The sequence below is a fragment of the Prionailurus bengalensis genome, chromosome B2 (assembly GCF_016509475.1).
Source record: "Prionailurus bengalensis isolate Pbe53 chromosome B2, Fcat_Pben_1.1_paternal_pri, whole genome shotgun sequence".
NCBI classification, from domain to species: domain Eukaryota; kingdom Metazoa; phylum Chordata; class Mammalia; order Carnivora; family Felidae; genus Prionailurus; species Prionailurus bengalensis.
In genome coordinates this window covers 39,332,531-39,352,870 of record NC_057349.1, presented here as the reverse complement: position 1 = coordinate 39,352,870, position 20,340 = coordinate 39,332,531, and the positions used below count along the sequence as shown (strand labels likewise).

The following is a 20,340-nucleotide window of genomic DNA, read 5'->3' as shown; positions in this document are numbered from 1 at the left end:
AGCGGGGGGAGGGGGGAAGGGGGTGGCAGGGGTGGGAGTGGGTTACCACGGGTAGGGGACTGATGACCCTACAGCAACCCCAGCCTGCTGTTAACTGGGCTCCTGGAGGCAGAAGGAGGGAGTCTCACTGGGGCGGTGACACAGACACCCCACAGGGAGATGTCTGCTCTCCCTAGTGGGCTCTGAGGGTCCCCAGCAGGGCCTGGATGGAGAGGCGGTGGAGAAGGGAGAGGGGGCTTCACCCCACAGCTGTGAGCCCTCCCTGCCTCTTGGTGGGTCTCCTGAACAGGTCACAACAAGGTGCCAGGAGGTTCCAGTACTCTGCCCTTCCCTGGGGTTCTGGATATAGAGGTGGGGTCCGTAGGAGGAGGAGTCTGGGGGTGCTGCTGTGGGATAGGCCTGACCTCTGACCTGTCCCCAGCGGCCCTGGAGGAATGCAGACCAGTCCAGCCTGAGCAGTCTCTCTGGTTCCTGCCACTGCTTTGGCCAGCAGTGATGTTGGCAGTAAACAGGGTGGGAGATGGGAAGCCAGCACCTACCCTGCCCCCCACTCCTCTCTTAGACTTCCCAGCTGCCCCGGGGCCAGACTCACCTGCTGGAGCATGAGCGCTTGTTGCTGCTGGAGCAAGGCCTGCAGCTGTGGGGGTGACAGGATCTGCTGCATCTGTTGGGGGGTAAGCATCTGCGGCGACATCATGGCCACCGACACGGGCACCTGTGGGATTTGGCCCCATTAGCCTGCTCACCTCGATCCCACCCACAGTATGGCGGCATGGACTGGAGTGAGACTGCCTGGGTTCGAAACCTGGCTCTGCCACCTGCCAGCTGTGTGTCTTGCGACAAGTGACTTACCTCCCTGTTCTCTGTTTTCTGGTGGCTGAACAGGAAGGAGCGGTCAGTAGAACCCATAATGCTTCTCCCCCAGGGGACAGGCCACACCGGGCCCTTCCCAGTTCTTGCTTAGTCTAATCTGACAGCACTGTCTACAAGCTGGGCCTGGCCAGGAGGGCGGTCTGCAGCTATGGGAAAAACTCAGAAAGTGGCCCGCATGGCATGGGGACTCTGGCTCTGATCCCATACACGTCACAGACTCTCACATACCTGTCTAGACGGCACACACAGGTGTAGTTAAGTCGGGCGGGGGGGGGGGGGGGCGCGGGTGGAAAGAATACCAGGCAGGGAGTTTGGAGGCACACTGCTGCTGCTAGCCCTGGAATGAATTTGCTGTGTGACCTCTAGGCAAGTCACTTGCCGTCTCTGGGGCATCAGTTTCCTCAAACGTGAACCAGGGATTGAACTACAAGAGAGGACTCCCAGTAGGAACGTGCAGGAGTCTCAAAGTAGAGCAGCTTTCTATCCCCTGCCCTGGGTTAGGCCTCTGTGGGAGGCCTGCAGGACCTAGCTACCAGCAAGAGGTTCCTGGAAAAGCAATAACATCATTCTTTTCTCGGCCCCACCTCCCTGAAATCCCCAGGCTGGGGCAGTCATCGCCAGGGAGGCCCAAGTTGCAAAGTTGTCTTCTCCCGTTGTTTTGGCAGGGCAGGTGCCCTGATGGGGCTCTATGCCAACCCCACCGCTCTGAGCCCGGCTTGTCTAATCTCCCCTCCCACGGCCAAGCCCTAGAAGCGCCCCCACAACCCCCCCCCCCTTTCCCACACACAGCAGGCACTCACTGAGTGTTTGCACCCCTGAGCTGAAATACCTTCCCCAGCAGATCAGAGGCCCCTCTGCCAGCCCAGGGGTGGGGAGGGGTTCGGGCAGCCCAGTCAGGGAGGGGTATCCTGCAGGGACTTGTCCTGGGCAGGATGTGACAGGTTATATCCTCAGGGGACTTGTGGCCCTGTCACCTCCCCCTCGCCTCATGGGTGGGGCAAGGGAGAGGAGTTGGTTCCCTTCTGGATCCCTGGCAGGGGCAGGACTCAGCCTCAAGCCACCAATTAGGGGCTTCCCTGATAGAGGAGCAGCAGGGGAAGTGTGGTGGATCCAGGGACATCGGGGAAGTCCCAGTGCCCCCGATTCTTCTCCCCCACCCCCCACCCCCCACCAACAACTAGTGGCTGAGCCCCTGCCCTGGGCTTTTCTCCTTTATCCCAGTCATCTCTGTGCCAAGAGCCTAGGGTGGGGCACACCCTAGCTCTTTAGCTGTGATGCTCTGTGTGAATGAAGGCTCCCAGGGGCCTCTAAAGAGGAGCCTTAAATGGCAGGGTTGGGATTCACACCCAGGTCTGTGAACTCCATGGCTCCTGGTGTTTCTATGTCCCACACTGCCTTCTCCAGCCCAGAGCAGGTCTTGAGGAAGGTCTGGAAGAGTATGTGGAAACTGAACTTATCCAGGGAGCTGAGGGGTCAATGAGGCTGGAGATCCAAAGGCCAGCCTCCCTTTTTACAAGCATATTTGGAGGGGACTCTAGAAAGCCAGGGTGTAGGGGTCTTCTGGTCCTTGCCCTCGGAGGGGCCGGGGCCGAGGGGGCAGACAATGGCACAGACCCATGCCCCTTGCAGGCTGTCCCCAAAGCTGGGAGGTGGCTCAGCTGTCCTTTTTTTCCTCCTTCCATGGGGGTGCCCACCATGGTGGTATTGAGCTCAGTCCTGGATTCCTGAGGCAGGTGACCTAAGTTCCTGTCCCTGACACTGACCATCCTTTGTACCCCATCTCATCTCCTACCAGACCTCCAATTGCTAATTACATGCCTTTAGGCACCCAGACCCTAAGTTCTACAAACTTTTGAAGCTGGCTCCTTTGTGCATATTGTCTCACAAATCTTTACAGAACCCCGAGGAAGGAGGGTCTAATCCTCACACTATTTTACAGATAAGGAAACTGAGGCCCAGCGGAGTCAAATCACCTGCCCTTTCCTCAAAGGCACAATGGGAGAAGGGGTAAGTGAAAGTGATTTGTAGGCCATCAAATTCCATACAAATGCAGGGAAAACTACTTTTAAAAACATTCTGGGTTTTCCTCTTCTCTTTTCTCTTCTCCCCCTTTCCCTCTCTCTTCCCCATGACTGCCCCTTAGGCCCGCCTGGAGCCCCGGAGGGTACTGCATGGCGAGGGTCCCCAAGGACCAGAGTTTGGGGCCTGTCATTCCCAGGGAGGACTCGATTTAGAGCCGGACATGGCCCAGGCAGGGAGGCAGACCAGACACCAGGGGATCTTTCCAGCCACTAGGGTTGTGAGTCACCGTGAGTGGCATGCAAGAAAGGATGTGGCATTTCCTTCCTTGGGGCTTTCCTACTTGGACGCAGGGGAATGGAAGAGATGACCTTGGAAGGCCTCCCTGGCCTCTGCCATTCCTGCCAAGTGGCCGAATAGCTGGCCGGAGAGGCGGCTGCAGAGATGTGGACGGATCACCTTGTGTGTACTTGTCCAGTGGGGCCAAGGGGGTCAAGAAAGGTCAGCGAAGTGGCTGCCGCATGCTGAGCTTCTGAACTGCCTGACCCCATCCGCCTCCTCCCATGCCCCTTAGGGTTCTGAGAACTGAGTTAGAGCTCCCCTGGTGTCCCCACTGACCCCTCACCAGGCTAGGATGTGTCAGGATAGGCACTGTCAGCCTGTCAGCTCAGCAAGGCCCGTGAGTCACTATCTGGAGAGTGGCCAGGACAGCTAAATGCTTACTAAAGCCCTGGCAGTGCGAGCCCTGGGCTAAATGCCGACAGCTGCCTCCAGCCCCTCCCTCAGGGACCCTGCCCAGGCCCCTGAGTCCTCCACCCACCATGACTACAGTGTGCTGGGCTGGGTGGCCTGACATAGAGGCAGCTTATCTGGGACCGGAGGGTTGGGAGGCTGTGCACCCCATGGATGCGATTTGGTGCCAGAATCAAGGACCCAAATTCAACCTCTTAAGTGGGGTCTAAGGTCCTTGGCTCGGTGGAGAGACCAGGCCAGACAGGCCAGACGGGCCAGAGCTTGGTCTAGGTTAAACTCCCTTGCAAATGACCAGAAGGAAGTCCGCAGGCTAGTTCTGGGCTGGAGCTGCAGCAAGGAAGAAGTAAAGAAGTGGTGGGGCACCAAGATGAACTTCCAGAAATTCTGGAGAAGATGATACAGAGGCTGGACAGAGCTAAGGGGCCTGGCCCTAGCCTACCATCATCCCCTCCACCCCCCAAAACTCCCAGCTACCTTTGCTGCCTTCTATAATTGACCCCTCCCTGCCTGGGGGCCCAGACTGGGGCACAAACTAGGCCATCTCCAGGCTAGGGGTGGAGACTCCAATGGTTCTAGAAACTTCTGAAGCTGGCTGCAGGAGAGGGGTCCTGAACATGGTAGGGAGGTGAGTGGGCAGCCAATCCTGTCTTGAGATGGGGAACAGAGCAGTGTCATGTGGGGGACACTGTTAAAGGGCCGCCACCTATCTCCTTCTTTGAACCATTTCACTCACAGAAAAGCTATTTCTAGGCCCTGTGACCCAGTCAGACCCATCTCCTTAGAGATGATGAACCTAAGGGTAGAGAGAAGAGGCAAGGAAGGTATCCAGGGTTGGGGGAGAAGGAGGACCAAAGTCAGAGCTCCAGGCTCCTGGGGAAGTACAGACGTGGCCCCATGAACCCCATCTCCCTGAGCTCAGAGAATCATCCCTGGGGACTACTGGTGTTCACTACTGTGCAAAGCACACACAATGTCACAGTGTTGACATTTAAGTTTAAATTCTGGAGCTAAGTTGTTTGGGATCAAATCCTGGCTCTGTCCCTCATTAGCTGTGTGACTTTGGACACATTACTTAACCTATCTGGGCCAAAGTTTCCTCATCTGCAAGACAGCTAATAATAATAGCATCTATAGACCCCACAGGGTTGTGAGGATAGAGGGAGACAGAGGACACTCGTAAAGCACGTAGCGTCTGCCCCATGGTAAGCACTCTGTAAATGTTAGTTTCGTCAGCACTGAGTAAGTATTTGATGAATGGATGACTCAGTCAGTGATTAGGACGAGGAGGCAAGGAGAGAGGAGGCCTGAGAAAAGGATCATTTGATCTGTCCCTCTGACCAAAATGTCTGCCATCCAGGGTCGCCCTTATTTGGCGGAAGGGGCCCTTCTCAGGAAGATTCCATGGTCTCCCTTCCCCTCTTAATGATTTCAGATCTCCTACGCCTCACGGCCAACGGTAAAGTCCTTTTTGATGCCTGACCTCGGTCTCTCCAACTACCATCTAGCTCCTTCCTTCTTGCCTTTGGGTCAGCAGGTCTCCTCTAGCTGGGGGAGCATTCCTGCTCCCCAGCCCACCCTTCCCTGTTCTTAGAAGGAGGTGGGAGTCTGGGCCCAGGGTGAGGACAACCCAGAGCAGTAGCCTGAAGACCACTTCAGACCCAGGGAATATGTGGGGGGTTGAGGGATCCCTAATTCAAAGAGACCCAGTCCGGACACCACACGAGCATGAGAACCTTCTACATCATTGCAGTGTGAGAACTTTCTCCTCTGCCCATTACTGACCTTCCAGATTTTGTTCTCACCTCCCCACCCAGACCACTACCCATCTTGACCCAACTCCTCCCCCTTGAGGGCTGTCTCATTAGGTTCAATACTTTAAAAGAGGGCCCCTGCTCAGGCCCCACATCTGTCAGTCACCTTGAACTTCTTCAAAGCATTTTCCGGAACATAAGCTTGTTTGACATAAAGCTCAGATACTCCTCAGAGCACCAGAATCTTCCCCCCGCCCCCCACCCCCACAAAGTCTAGTCCTGGGTCCTCCAAGCACGGTGCACCCCACCCCTGCTTACCTCCTCACTTTCCTCCTTCCTTCAGCACCCCCTCCCCAAACTCCAGAGCGATCCGTGCTCACCCTTCCTCCCCTGGATAAACTTCCTTTCAAAGCCCTGCTTAATCCTCTCCCCAATTCCAAGCCTCCCCTGCTGCTGTGGGGAGGGGTAGGGGAGCCGGGAAACAAGGCTGCAGGGCCCGGGGGAGGGGAGCTGGCTGCCCGAATCATGACCCACCCGACTCAGACCGCAATTCTCCCAAGTTCTTTGTGACACAAAAGGTAAACAGAAGGCCCGGCTTCCCTCCCCACCCCCCCACCCCCCCACCTCCCCACCTCCCACAGATCTCCCCTCCCCCAGCCAGCCAGATGGGCCGGCAAGCTGGGGGAAGGGAGAGGGGGGAAAAAAAGGGCAGATTGTGCAAAGGAAAACAAAAGAGACAGAGAGACACCAAGAGACAGGAAACTGGGGGAGACAGAGTTGGTGGGTGAGAGATGGGGAGCAGCCTCTAAGAGAGAGCTGGGGAGAAAGGGACAGGCTGAGTGATTCACAAGGATGGGGAAGCAGAAAGCTGAGAAGGGATGGGGACCCTGAGGGCAGAGCCAGGGAAGGGAAGCCAGGGGAGAGAGAGCTGCAGCGCACGGCCACAAACTCCGAGCCACAGACACAAAGAGGCTGAGCTGAGGAAGGCCTGGCTGATCAGGTGAAGCCAGAGAAAGAGAAGTTCTTCCACCCCACGCCTGCACTGCTGCATTTGCTTCTGGAAAGCTGTGCACTTTGTGGCACTGGGGACTGGCAAGAGCAATCCTCCTGCTGGCCCTACCCCTCCCTCCGGGCCCAGTCACCCCCTCCCGACCTGCCCGGCCCCAGCCCACACCCTTCTCCTCACCTGCACCGCAGACTGCTTGCTGTCATTGCTGCCCGGGGAGCTCAGGCCCGAGGCCTGCTGCAGCAGGAACTGCCTGGCCACCTGGAGAGCCTGCAAGATAGGGGCCTGTCAGGGCAAGGTTTCCCTGCTCTAACAAAGGCCTGAAGGGCCCAGAGGGGGTGGTCAGGGGTCAGTGCAGGACCTGGGTTTCAGGGAGAGTCGGGGGGGCAGCAAAGGGGACGAGGGCAGGCTAAGGTGGAAGGTCCTGAGGGTGAGTGACCAGGTCCCAGGGCCCACTTAGGCTTGGAGGTAAGGCCCAAAGTAGGAGTCCCTGAGAGAAGCCGCCAGGGCATGGGGATCAGAGCCTTTAGGTCCTGACTCTAGGACCTGAGAGGTTTTACTGGGACTCAGTGGGGGCAGCAAATGGAAGGGACAGCGGCCACGAAAGGACTCCAGGGGAAATGCAGCACTTGGACCCCAGGTACTAACAATAGGTACTACTCGCTGAACATCCATTACGAGTCAGGCCCTTCACCCACAAGATCTCGTTGAATCCTTCCTGTGAGGCTGGGAGCCAGGGATTGATTATCTGTTCCATTCTACAGCTGAGGAAATGGAGTCTCCAGGAGGTAAAGGGACGTGCCCAGGATCACACAGCCGGGTGTCAGAGACAGGATCTGAGCCCAGGAAGCCTTGGCTGGGTGGACGGTCTGGAGGCTATGGGAGGGGCATTGACTCGGAGTCACTCGGCCATGAGGGCGGAATCTCAGGGTCCGAGCACTGTGTGGCTTTCTGAGTCGGGGGATCTGGGTGCAGGCCCTCGTGGTATGGGGGAATTCGGTCAAATCCTCAAGGGTGTGTCTGAACTACCAGCGAGTAGCTCCGACCTCACTGTGGCAGTCGGGCTCAGAGGCCCTGGTGGCTTGGACAGGACTGTGGGCCGGCAGGGTGTGGAGGCTGCAGGTGGAGCAGGTCCGGCCCATCCGTGAGCCTGGAAGGTGAGCAGCGAGAGGTCTGGTGGGAGAGTGGGGGGGTCAGGGAGGCAGCCGTAGGAAGTTCTCCATCCATAAGGACGGCCAGGCCCTCCATTGCCAGACTCTGAGTCACTATGTGGGGGGGGGGGGGGGGGAGAGGGGGTAGAGGCAGGGGATGTGGGGACCTGTCCTGAATCCACATTCCAGGAGCACAACACCTGTCTCCCCCCACATTCCACAAAGATCTCCTTCGACACCCCAGGCAGTTGTGTCCCGGCCTTTGATAGGGGGCTCTGGCACCAGACAGACCTGGGTTTGAACCCCAGTTGTGCTGCTTCCCAGCAGTATGACCTCGGGCAAATTACTTTCTCCCTGGGCTTCGGTCTCTTCTGTGAAACCAGGACACTACCCATTTCTGAAACACCAGGGGGATGAAAGGACCCCTGCCTGGCATCGGGTGGCATCATGAAGCGTCTGCCCCCTTCCCTTCTCGGGAATCTCGGTTCTCTTCCTGGGCTCTCTCCCTTGGCTCCTTCGGCCAGTCCCCAGCACAGCCTCCTGCCCAGCGCACTTATGTAACGAAGCATGCTCACCGCAGCTCCCTCACCTCTATCCACACACACACTTGTTTGTCCCCGTGTGGACTTCTGCTCTCTGACCTCACCACCACCACCAAGGCAAACCTTACACAGTGCAATATGGACACGCTCATACACACTCCCCACCCAGCGAATGCTCACGGGGGGCCCACTGCACATATATACGCGTCCTTCGCGGCCCCTTCTTAACTGCCATTGAACAGCTGAGCCACCCCCAGGCTTAAGCCAGGCTCCCCTTGGCACGGTTTCCAAATACTCACTTGTGTACCTCGGGGCACATGCCCCTCAGCAAACCTGGAGTTCAGATGCCTTCCCCAGTCCCCCAGGTCCTAGACCTTCCCCAGCACCCCCTCCGTTCCCCTAGGGAGGTGGCCTGGGCTTTCTTCTCCCAGATTGACTTCAGAAAGTAGAAATCTGACCTGAGTCAAAAGTCTCTGAGGGGCTTTGAAACGAGGGAGATGGGGTGAGGGAAGGAAGGGAGGTGGCCACGTGGTCATCAGGAAGGAGCCCCTGCCTCTATCTGCCTTAGTGACCTCCTCCAGGTCTACGGGAGTCAGACAGATGCTCTTTGTCCTCCAAAAGTGGAGGTGGGATAGAGAGGTAGGAGGTCAGAGGTCAGGGGGCAAGCTGGGGGAAGAGGAAGGCTTGGAGAAGCTGGCCAGCCCAAGGCAACCCAGAGTGGGGAGAGGGGAGCTGCAGGGGAGGGACTTCCAGGGGAAGTTGGGGGGAGTTAGATTCACTCCCCACAGACTCTCTTGCTTTGTGGTCCCCTGGAGCACGAAATTACAAGATTTGTAGGAAAAAACGACAGGCCTTATAGTCTCAATCAGTGACAGGCCCTTCACTCGCCTTCGTGCCCTCCTCCCACTCGGGGCCTCCCCTGCAGGCCAGGTGACAGGGAGCCTGGCTACAGCCCCACTCACTTCTTCCTTCACGTTACTGAGCGCCTGCTGTGTGCCAGGTGCTGAGACACACAGAAGCCAACGCCAGCCTGCCCCAGGACCCGTGGCTGCGGGGCTGTGACAACGGCCGCCCCTCAGAGCCTGAGTAGAGGCGAGCACAGGGCACCACAGCCCGGAGAAGGCGGCGGCACTGGCTACACTGCCTGGATTCCCAAAGGGCGGGCTCCTCAGGAGGACAGGAGGCTGGCATAGCGACCCCCGCCGTACAGAGGAGTGAAATGGCCCAGCAAGTCCCGGGACCTTGAAATCACTCCTGGGCTGGCAGCAGGAAAGGCTGGAGGAGCCCACAGGGGCCCTCAGGTCATTAGGGTCAGAGCACCTGCAGGCACTCCATTCATTCATTCATTCATTCATTCATTCGTTCATTCAGTCTCTCACATTCGTGGCCACCCACCTTGCACAGGCCCTGTGCTCAGAGGAGACAGGGAGGTACACAGGGCTGTCTCGTGCAATTTGCTTACAGAGCTCATCCCTGACCCAACTGAGAGTGGCATGGGTGCCATCTAAAAGTCACGCTGTGCGTACCCAGGGTTAAGGGTGATGGGCAGACCCTGGACTTGGGGCCCAAGCTCCCCTCCCCAGATGGCCTGGACAAGGAAGGCCCTGACTGCCGCGTCCTCCAGTGTTGCTCCACTCCCCACTCCCCGCCACCGTCCACACATCCAGAGCCCCAGCTGGGGACAGCACTCTGGAAACTAGGGGGTCCCTCTGGCCCAGGATTCCCTCCTCCAGGGCAGTCACCCAAGGGATCAGGTAGAGCTGAGACTTTCTAAAGCCCCGCCTGACTCCTAGCCACCACTCTGACATGCCAGGCATCCTCAACACTGGCTGCTGGCCCTGAGGCCTGATGACATCGCCACTGCCTGCTGCTGAGAGCCGGGGGCAATGATGGCCCCCAACCCTGGACAGATCCAGCCCCACCTTCTCTGCTGATGCCGACCAGGTCATAGCCCCCCTGAAGACACCGATGTTATGAAATGTACCTGTGAGCCCCTCCCCAGCAGCAGGCACCCCTGCGAAATTCACTTTGGTCTAGGCTGAACAGGGTTGGCAGGGCAGGTGGACAAAGAGCTAGCTAGCATCGGTATAGGGCCTTCTAGATCTTGCTGAAGCACGGGTCACTGTCTCCATCTTACAGACAAGGAAACTGAGACCCAAGGTCCTGCGGCCAGGAAATGGAGTCCACACACCTCTGATGTCCCAGCTCCCTTCACCCACTGGAGGGCCTTCACGATGCTGTGCATGGTCTCTCAGGGCCTGTGAATCTCTCCCCTAAGCCTGTGTGCTTTCCGATGTCTACGTGTGAAAGGGAGGTAAAACTGGTTCAGGCCGGTAGACACGACCAAGGCAGGACTCTTCAGAAAGCCAGGCTCAATGTCCCTTCCCTGAGGGCCAGAGATATCCGAAGATGGCCTTGGGTGGCAAAAGGCATTCAGAATCCCACACCAAGGAGGAGCCATCATGGCAAACCTAGGAGGGAGGGAAGGAGAGGGAGAGGGGGCTCAGGGGCAGAATAGAAAACTGGGAGTCATCTGGCCTCTTAAATCCCCTCTCTCCACCCCTTGGACCTAAAACCTAATCTTCAACTCTGGGGGACTTGGGCGGATAAGGTCTAGTTTTCCTCAAAAGGAGGCAGTGGTGGGCCATTCAGTTCATGGACGCTGGTGGACATCTGGATGCACATCCCGGCTCCACCATACACTGGGTGACCTTGGGTAAGTCACCTCACCTCGCTGAGCTTCAGCTTCTGTCTCTGCAAAGTAGGAAGAACCCTGTCCTTAACCCCCAGGGTTGTTGTGAAGCGTACACGAGGCACATGTAGCACTTACCACAGTGCCTGGCGCCCAGCGGGCCCTGAGCGGACATCAACTTTTGTCGTTACTATTAATCTGCCACCTTCCCAGGCAGCTCCCGGTCACTTGTCCAGTGCCACCCAGCAGGACTTGCTAACCAAACCTCCTCCGGGCTACACCGCCCCCCTTTCCCCCTCAAGCCTAAGAACGGTCTTGCTAATGAAGGCGAACTCTCCTCCCCCCACCGCCCATTCAGAAGTCATTAGCAGGATCTCCACAATTAGGAACAAATGGCTTATAACGGACAGGCATCCAGGGAGGGCGGCTGGGATGGAGGGGAATCAAGCCAGAGCTCTGAGGGCCACGGGGGCCCGCTCTGAAAAGAAAAACAAGTCTCGGAGCAGTAGGGTCTCTGCTCCGCAGGATGAGACCACACCCTCATTTCTGTCTCTGGGAATTCAGCGGGGAGGGACAGGCATCCTCTCCATGGGAGCCAGGTGCAGGGCTGTTCACTGGCCCCTTCCCCAGGCTGAGGATTAGGAAGGCGGGGATGGGGTGCTCAGAGACAAGCCTGAAGGGCTGAACTTTGAGAATGGAGCGGCAGAATCACCCAGACCTGGCAGGCTGGAAGCGTTAGAGCCATCTGGTCTCGTGTTTTCTAAACTGCTGGTCATGAGCTAATGGTGGGTCATAATATCAATGTAGGGGGTCCAAAAAATAGGGACACATACACCCGTATATAAGAAAGCATCAGAGTTATCAGGGTAAGCAGAAGTATTGTTTCATGGAATGGTGTGTGCTAGGGCTCCACGTAAAATGTATCTCTTACGGTAGCTCTTAAGCTAAATGGTTTGTGAAGCATAGCTGTGGTTCGCTTCACAGAGGTGGCGACGGAGATACAGAGAGGGGCAGCGACATGCCCGAAGCCACACCGGAGTGGAAGCAGAGCCTGAATGGGCTCTGTGCAGGGAAGAGGAACCAGGAGCGGCCAGGCAAGATGGAGGACCTTCTAGCAAATTCTGGTTCCGTTTGGATCGTGGTGAGTGGCGGCCAAAATAAAATCCAAACTTCTTTGTCTGCAGATAGCTAATTTGGGCAAAACCGAGAGAGAAATTATCTTGATATAGTTACTTTCAACTGGGGCTGGCTAGATTTAGGGGAGGGGGCATGAGGAGGTGATGGGGGGGCGGGTTAGCCTATCCCAAACCCAAAGAGAGCCCCAGGAAAGTGCATCACCTGTCCCCCCCACCGCATGGCCACAGTAGGGCTCTCTATTCACTTATCGATAATTTAGCAAGTATGTGTGAAGCCCCACGGGGCACTCGCACTGTCCTAGACACCGGGGACACGGGGCATTTGCTTTAACGGGGATTACATTCTAATGGGATGAAGCATATACTAAAGCAAAGCCAAGCGGGTGAAGACATGGTGGTTAGCGTCACACAGGGAGGCTGGCTGGCTGGCTGGCTACTTAGGTCGTGTGGCCAGGGAAGGCCGCTGTGAGGGTGGGGAGGGAACCCTTTCAGGAGACAGTCTTGGCGGTGAACAAAAGAGCCCTGACGTGGGACTCAGCTGGGACCATTATAAACTATGAAGGCCAGTTCAGCCGTGCTGAGTGACCTAAGAGGAAGTCCCAGAGGTGAGCAGGAGCCAGATCATGGAGGGACCATGGTTTTCCTTCTCTCTTTGAAAACATTTTTTTTTAACATTTATTTATTTATTTTTGAGAGCGAGAGAGAGCACGAGCACAAGCAGTGGAGGGGCAGAGAGAGAGAGAGAGAGAGAGAGAGAGAGAGAGGAAGACACAGGATCCAAAGCAGGCTGCAGGTTCTGAGCTGTCAGCACAGAGCCTGATGTGGGGCTCAAACCCATGAACCATGAGGTCATGACCTGAGCTGAAGTTGGACGCTCAACTAACTGAGCCACCCAGGTGCCCCATCTTTCTTTCTTTTTTTTTTTTTTTTAATTAAAAAAAAAATACATATATATATATATATTTTAGAGAGAGTGTGTGTGAGTGGGGAAGAGGGGCAGAGAGAGAGAGGGAGAGAGAGAGAATCCCAAGCAGGTTCCACGATCAGTGTGGAGCCCTACGTGGGGACTCGATCCCATAACCCTGGGATCATGACCTGGGCCGAAATCAAGGGTCAGATACTCACTGCATCTGGGCAATACTTTATGCTTGAGAAAAAAATGCCAGGGGATTTTAAGGAGGGAGTGATATAATTTCTGAGGGTAGATACATAACCCACTCCTAGTAAACAGTAGGTGCTTAATAAGAACTTGTTGATTTGAATTAAATAGGAAGCATTTTTTGGTCTACTGCTTGAAATGCAAGTCCTCTGAGGCCAGAGAGTGGAGGAAAGGGGCCCAGGGAGAAGGGTCAGAGGTCAGTGGTCCCAACCACTAAAGGTACTGACCTAGAGAGATCCAGGTTCTCTACCAGCCCTGCTTTGTCCTCCAGCAGAGACATAAAAATGAAATGACACAGAGAAGGGGGGCAAGGAGGATGGGGAAGAGGAGACCATAAAACCCCCGAAGTGATTCTACACCTTTTTCCCTTGGAAAAAAAAAAAAAAAAAAGCTTTTTGGAAAGGCTGTAAATTTTTTTTACACCAACCTCGTAAAAATGACATCGGCGCATTCTCAAATTAGAACCATTAAAATGAAAACCAGCAACGCACTGATACAAGCAGGCCCAGCCCACGTGGGTGGGAGACTCAGAGCCTGGGTGCACAGCCGGGTTTCAGGCCCCCTTTCTCACCAACACCAGGAATGGCCGGCCTCCCACCTCCGGGAGATGAGAATTAACAAGTGACCCCAACTGCTCTGAAGCGGTTAAGGGGCTCCTCTGTGGCTCCCTCATTCCCTCCTGGCTCTGCGGGGGGGGGGGGGGGGGGGGGCTTGATCGCTTGGGACGCCTCCCAGTCCCACAGCAGCTGTGGGGTCTCCGGAAGTGGGTGTCTCTCCAGGTCTGGGATCAGAGCCACTGTGCGCCCAGCTGCTACCCTCACACTAGTGCTTCTATAGGGAGCTCAAGTGTGGGGCACAGAGCGGGACATGTAGGGGCATGTGAGTCCCTTCCCAAGGACTCTCACCGGGCTTCTCAGAATAAAGGGGCTCCCCTGGTGCAAAACTAGCTGGCCCGCCAAGGGGTGGCCCTGGAATGTGACCCTCTCCACTTTAATCTTTCACACTCAGAAGAGGAAACATTCAGCCACCCCTCCACATTCAGCCACCCCTCCCCCAAATTCTCCCTTCTGTCTCCAAATTCCCAATGAGTAAGGACAAGAACCCTGGCATAAAAGGGGGTTGGCCTGGGAAAGAGGAAGTCTCAGAATTCCATACCAGAAGGGAAGGCTAGCTAGCGGTAGAGTGGGCTGGTTCCCTCCCAGTCCCAGCAAAGCAAGGACCTGGGCCCCTTTTCCTGGGCCCGGGGCCTCTCCTCTGCCTTTTCCACCCTTCTTGCCCTAGCACCCTCCTGGGAATTGGAGGCAGACACATAAAACAGGGTGGCCTTTGGCTGAGTAACCCAGGAAGGATATAAGAAGGGGGTTAAGGCCTTCTCCCTGCACAACCCCAAAGAATGCCTTCCTGCTGGGCCCTACTCACCGGCCCTCTGTTCCAGCAGCGGTGGGAAAGTAGTTTCCACATGCTATGCTACAGCTGTTGGAGAGTCAAGGGCTTCACTAACAAGTTCCTAAGTCTCCTCTCTGGGGCGCTGGGGCCCCAACTCTCCCTTCAGCCCCCCCCCCCCCCGCCGTCCCGCGCCTCCTGGGGAAGAGCTCATTCTACCAAAAGAAGAGTCCAAAAGGTGTGGGACCAGAGAGGAAGAGTAAATCTGGGGCATGAGTCCCAGGGAGAAATGGGCCCCAGACCTGAAGACTGAAGACCACTGAGGACTGTGTGAGATGGGGGGGGTGTCTGTGCTAATTCACCCTAGAAGGCTCCCCTTTCCACCCCATCCCCCTAAGTAGCCTGGGCAGAGGATAGCCAGATGGGGGAAGGAAACAAAAATGTCTTCCATTCTTCTTTTCCTCCTCGCCCTGACGTCCCCCCACCCCGACCATCTCTTAGGAGGGGGTGAGTTAAAAGCCCATTAATGTGCAGAGCCCCCCAACGTCTTTGAATCTCCTCACAGGATGTGAACAGGGTGGGATTTGGCCTCGGTTGCCACAGCAACTGCGGTGGGAGTTCCCAGACGCTAGGCAACCCTCCTGTGACCCTCGCTGACCTGTCACCCCCGAAACCCGAGGACAATGGAAGTGCAGGCTCCGGAGGCCCAGGACGCCTTTCAGCGCAGCCGCCAGCAGCCCTGCCAGCCCCCACCCTGCCTGGCCCAGCCCTGCGGGCCCCAGGTCCAGCTCTCCTGGGCCAGAGCGGCCTGGCCCGTCCCCAAGGCCTCTGTAGGCCCTCCACCTCCCACACTCGTCCCGGCCCTCACTGCCCCCCATCACAGAGCTCAAAGGGTATCCGTGCAGTCCCTGGGGAAAGCCCCCACACACTGGGAACATTTCATACAGGTGAAACCAGAATAGGAGGAAATGCAAGGGCAACCTTCAAAGAAAAAAGCCATCAGAGGGAAATAAGGGAGGAAGGAGCCATGAGGAAGGAGACTCTGCCTTGGTGAAGGAAGGGGACGGCAACAGGAGGTGGCTGGCAGGTCTGCTGGGTCCAGGGTATTCTTTAATAGCTGCTGGGGATCATCACCTCCAGCTGGCTGGCCAGCAGGGTGCTGGTACAAATAAGGTTCGATGCTTGTTTGCTGAATGAATGCACACTCCAAGGCCTTCTTCTCAGGGAATGTTCTCCATAAGGGGGTGAGATTGGAGACCCCACGAAAGCCCCAAGGACAGAGTGGAGGTGGTGTGACTCTATCACTCATCCATAAGCGGGTTGACAGGAGGGAGCCGGAAGCTGGGGCCTTGATGGCTGAAACGGGGCAGCCAGCCACGGACCCTCTCTCTAGTCAGATGGGGCCTGGCAGCCACGCCATGTCACCCCCTTACTCCCACCCCCCAGCCTCTGTTTAAACAAGCTCCCGGCCTGCTGTTGCATGGAAACGAGTGCCTGATCTTGTTCCAAAGTGATGCGGCCACCGTCTCTAGTACTGTTTGTTTCAGCCTGAAGTCCTGTCACTGGCCTGACTTCTGACTTGCCCTGTTTATCTCTCTCTCCTCTGTCAACTCATTACTCCCAAAGGCTAAGACTGCACTTCCAGGGCTTGTTTACCTAGAGTGGAGGGACAGAGACCAACAGGCAGATGGGGCTTGGCGGCCCAAGGAGGCGGGATGGGACTAATGCAGACTGTACACCCAGCCCCAACCTCCCTCTACAGTGGCTCCTTAGGGCCGGCAGTGTTGCTTTTGTTTGTTTATTTTAAGAGCTTTTAGGGTTGGGAATAGAGTCCTCTCATACACTCACCAGCAGACGTTTAGTTTAGCACCTACTATGCTCCAGGCCTTACTCCCTCCACTTCCTACAAGGGACTGTGTGAGGTGGCAGCAGCCAAAAGGAGGCTGTGTTGAGCCCTGAACTAGGAATTGGGAGACCTGAGGTCTAGCTGCAGCTGTTTCTGTGTCACCTGGACCAGCCAGTGCCCCCCTCACCTGTGAAATGGGAATAATAGTAACACCCACTTCCCAGGGCTGGGGAGGCAGTTAAATGACACCATGTAGGAGAAAGACGCAAAGCACCAAACAGAGGCAAGATATTTGTTGGTTTGTCCTCAAAGGACTTCCTGGATGGGATGGAGGAGAGGGAGGAGGAACCCGTTGGGCCAGGCTTTCTTCCCTACAGTTATTCTACTCCACAATCAGGAACATTTGTTGTTGGGGGTACCAGAGAGTGTTACCCCTGAAGCTTTCCTCAAAGCCTTGCTCGTACGGGGGTAGAAGGACCGTCCACAGACTTTCCCTTTAATTGAAACATTTATAATTGTAATTTTGCAGGGTTCTCTCATAGTCTGGAGCCAATAGAACCTTTTTAAAGTCTCAAATATTTTCCTTGGCCCCAGGCCCCAGGCCCATAGTGAGCCCAAATGGATAAAACAGCCGTCCGCCTGCCTGCAAAGCTCCACCCCAGTTATTTGTGAAACAGATATAGGATTTTCCAGGACTTTGGGATAGTCCCCAAAACAAACAGGAATAACTAGAACGTGGAATATAGATGGCAAAACATGGCTTGTGTGCAATGCAGAATGAAGAAACCTGATCAGTACAGACAGTTCTGTCTCTCCCTGCCCTACACATCTCCCCAGTTATAGAGATATCTGTGTTTACTCTGCAGTTTTAAGTAATTGTTTTAAAAGACACTTTCCAGTTTCAGTATTCCCCCACAGCCCATCCCCCACCACATTCAAATCTTTCCTAGCTCTGTGTGCATAGAGGTGAGGGAGGGGAAGAGGTGGCTGTATAAAATGGGTGGCCTTGGAGACTTCCGGTGGGGTGTGTTTGTTATTCTCCTAAGGGGTAGGTTTTGCCCTTTGACCTTCTGTCCCCGGTAGGTGGCACAGACTCTGAGGGTCTCTTCCGCAGAGATCCTGCTTAGGAAGTCTTGGGAGATGCCAGCAAACTCCCCACTGCTATCTCCCCAGGGAAAGGTGACAGGTCCTTCCTGTTCCCCTGTCCATAGTTTGCAAGAGGAAGTGATTTCTAAAGTCCTCAGTTCGGTTAGTATCCACATCAACCACGCACTGTGTGCAGGGATCTCACACTCAAATTGCACCCGATCCTAAAAACCCTGTACTTTAGGGTGTCAAGGAGGCCAAGGCTCGGAGGGCCCATGACTAGGTCAAGGTCACACTGCTGTAAGAGGCTGGCTGGGACTTAACCTGGGTTTGTTCAGTTTGTGTTAGTGATAGCTGAGCAACTCAGTACAGGGTGCTGGGCTTCCAGTCTGACCTTGGGTTCCACAAGTGTGGTGGGAAAGGGCCCCTTAGGGGCTATGCAGTTGAGGGAGGAGCCCCAGCGTGAGCCTGGGAGACAGCGTGAGGGCAATATGGGTACACACATCTGTGCACGCTTGAGGCATGGGCGGGGACTACATGTAGACCCGACTTTTCCACATTCCCAGCAGAGCCCCCAAGGGGCTGTGCTGCCAGTGTGCCTGGCTGAGCAGTCAAATGACAGAAGGAGAATCCCAAGGCTGAGGCTGGCTGGGCCGGTTCTCCTGAACTTGTCAAGCATGATTCTCCATTTTTCCAGGGGTGGGGCCATGGGGCCAGGGCCTGGGGCCCCTGCTCTGTCATCATCCAACCAGGCTCCCCACCCCAGAGCCTCTGGAACGTCAGCAGCTGGTCTTGAACTCCTGAACTCTGCATTTGAGGGTGGGAATGACGAAGGGGAGAAATGGGAAGGGGGACGCAGATAGGGATCCCCAGTCTGAGCCCTAAAAATGGAGGCCTGACTTTGCCTGTTGCTCTTGGCCTTTTCCTAGCTGCTTTGGACTCTGGTGCCTGGAAGTTTAATTTCTTCACAGCTTGGGTCAGGGGCCCAGGCAGACATGGAGGTGGGGAATGTTTTACAATACAAATAAAGTGAAGACGGTGTATACACAGCCCCCTTCCTCCAAGGGGCATGCACCTAAAGCGGGGTCTCCCTCTCCCAACGCTGTTCACTTAGCCAGTGTGCAGGAGGAGAGCCCAGGCGCCCAGCCATCCCAGATGCACACTCTCCAACCTACTGCCCAGGCATCTGTCTTCGTGGGTCTTTCTGAGACTGCCCTAAGCTCCCTGACCTTGGGGCCTCCTGGGTCCCACTTCTCCTGGGAGCCCCCGCCCTCCCTCTGCGTGCCCCAAGGTGGCCACTAGAATTCGAGGGAGCAGGAGTCCTTGCAGGGCTGGCTCTTTTCAAGAAGGTTGAAAGTGAGGCTGCTGGGCAGGAAGCCTGGGGCCCACGTCGTCGTCAGGAGGGAGAGGGAAGAGGCCAGGCGAGCCCCCTCTCCTCCCGGTGGCCGGGAAGGGGCGGCTGCTCCTACCTGTTGCTGCTGGAAGTGCAGCAGCTCCGCGGGGCTCATCTCGCCGTTGCTGTCGGCGCCCGCAGCCGTGTCCCTGCCCGCGCCGCCTCCGCCGGTGCCTGAAGCCCCGGCCCCGCTGCCGCCGCCGCCATCCGCCTGCCCGGAGATGCTGCCCACGCCGTTCTGACCAGACGGAGCCGACCTGATTGTCTCCGAGGCGGATTCCACCATCATGTCGCTCTAGCGGGACCTAGTGGGGGAGGAGAGACGTGGGGGAGGGGCTGAGACTCCAGGCTGGACAGGGTTCTACCCCAGGGGCGGCCACCGAAACCCCTCAACACCAACAAAAAGCCCCTTAACCACCACCCCCCCCAACATCACACTACCACCATCCTCCCCAGTCCTAGGGCATCGCCTCCTCCTCAACTTCCTGGAAGCAGCTCCTGGGAACCCTCTTGGGGGGCGCCCCCCCCCCCAATGTCACCCTCTCCCCTCGGCCCCAGGGAGGGGGCAGCTTCAGGCTGAGGCTGCCCCACTGCCCTCCTCCCCCACATTTTCTAGACTTCCAGGAGACCTTGGCAGGAAAGGGGAGGTGATGCCTTCACCCCTGCCCCTGGGGAAGGTGGTGTCAGAAACCTGTTTTGGCCTCTCCCTCCAGGCCAGGGCCTTGGGGAAGCTAGGGTCCAGCTAGGATAGCAAAGGGATAGGTTGCACCCCAGCCCCACCAACATGAATGACCTCTCTGTATGTTCCCCATAGAGACCAACCAGGGCAGGGCCTCCTTATAGGGTCTCCTTCCCCAGGACCCAGAAAGGCTCTAATCTATGTTTGTTCCATAGTAAAAATGGTTGCCCTTTTGCCCAGCACCTACTGGGAGCCACTCAGGTGGGCCTGGAGGTGCGCAGGGAAGGCAGCCAGTGGTCCCACGTCTCTGACCTTCCATTCTAAAGCCCTCAGCCCAGCACCTGGCCAAAAGTAGACACCCAATAACCTTCACTGTTTCTACAAGCACCATGGCTCCTTCTTTTACAGATGGGAAAACTGAGAGTCCAGAGAGTTCGGGGCAAAGAGTCAAGGCCTGAATCCTGTGCCCTCCCTCCCTCCCTTCCCTAGCTGCTTTTCTTTTTTTTTTTTTTTTTTAAACGTTTATTTATTTTTGGGACAGAGAGAGACAGAGCATGAACAGGGGAGGGGCAGAGAGAGAGGGAGACACAGAATCGGAAGCAGGCTCCAGGCTCTGAGCCGTCAGCCCAGAGCCTGACGCGGGGCTTGAACTCACGGACCGCGAGATCGTGACCTGAGCTGAAGTCGGACGCTTAACCGCTTAACCGACTGAGCCACCCAGGCGCCCCATCCCTAGCTGCTTTTCAACGAGTGGTGGAAACATTCCCAGAAAGAGAGGGAATGTTTGGAGCAGTCAAAGGTAGCCAGGCAAAGGAGGAGGTCCGAGCTTCCTTCTACCACTCAAGAAGGTTCCCACATCTTTGGGGCAGGG

The 20,340-nt window shown here is 56.4% G+C and overlaps 1 protein-coding gene across 11 annotated transcripts in view; it reads right to left on the bottom strand.

The window, feature by feature from the left end:
- The window catches only part of FOXP4 (forkhead box P4), a 51,366-nt gene that overhangs the window by 13,998 nt on the left and 17,028 nt on the right, over nt 1–20,340 (bottom strand). For all 11 annotated transcript variants that reach the window (XM_043591356.1, XM_043591357.1, XM_043591361.1 and 8 more), the window contains exons 2-4: nt 18,867–19,095; nt 6,583–6,672; nt 593–715 (exon numbers count right to left, since the gene is read on the bottom strand). In XM_043591356.1, the coding sequence (XP_043447291.1) occupies nt 593–715; nt 6,583–6,672; nt 18,867–19,079 (426 nt within the window). In that variant the 5' untranslated portion in view covers nt 19,080–19,095. The remainder of the gene's footprint in view (nt 1–592; nt 716–6,582; nt 6,673–18,866; nt 19,096–20,340) is intronic.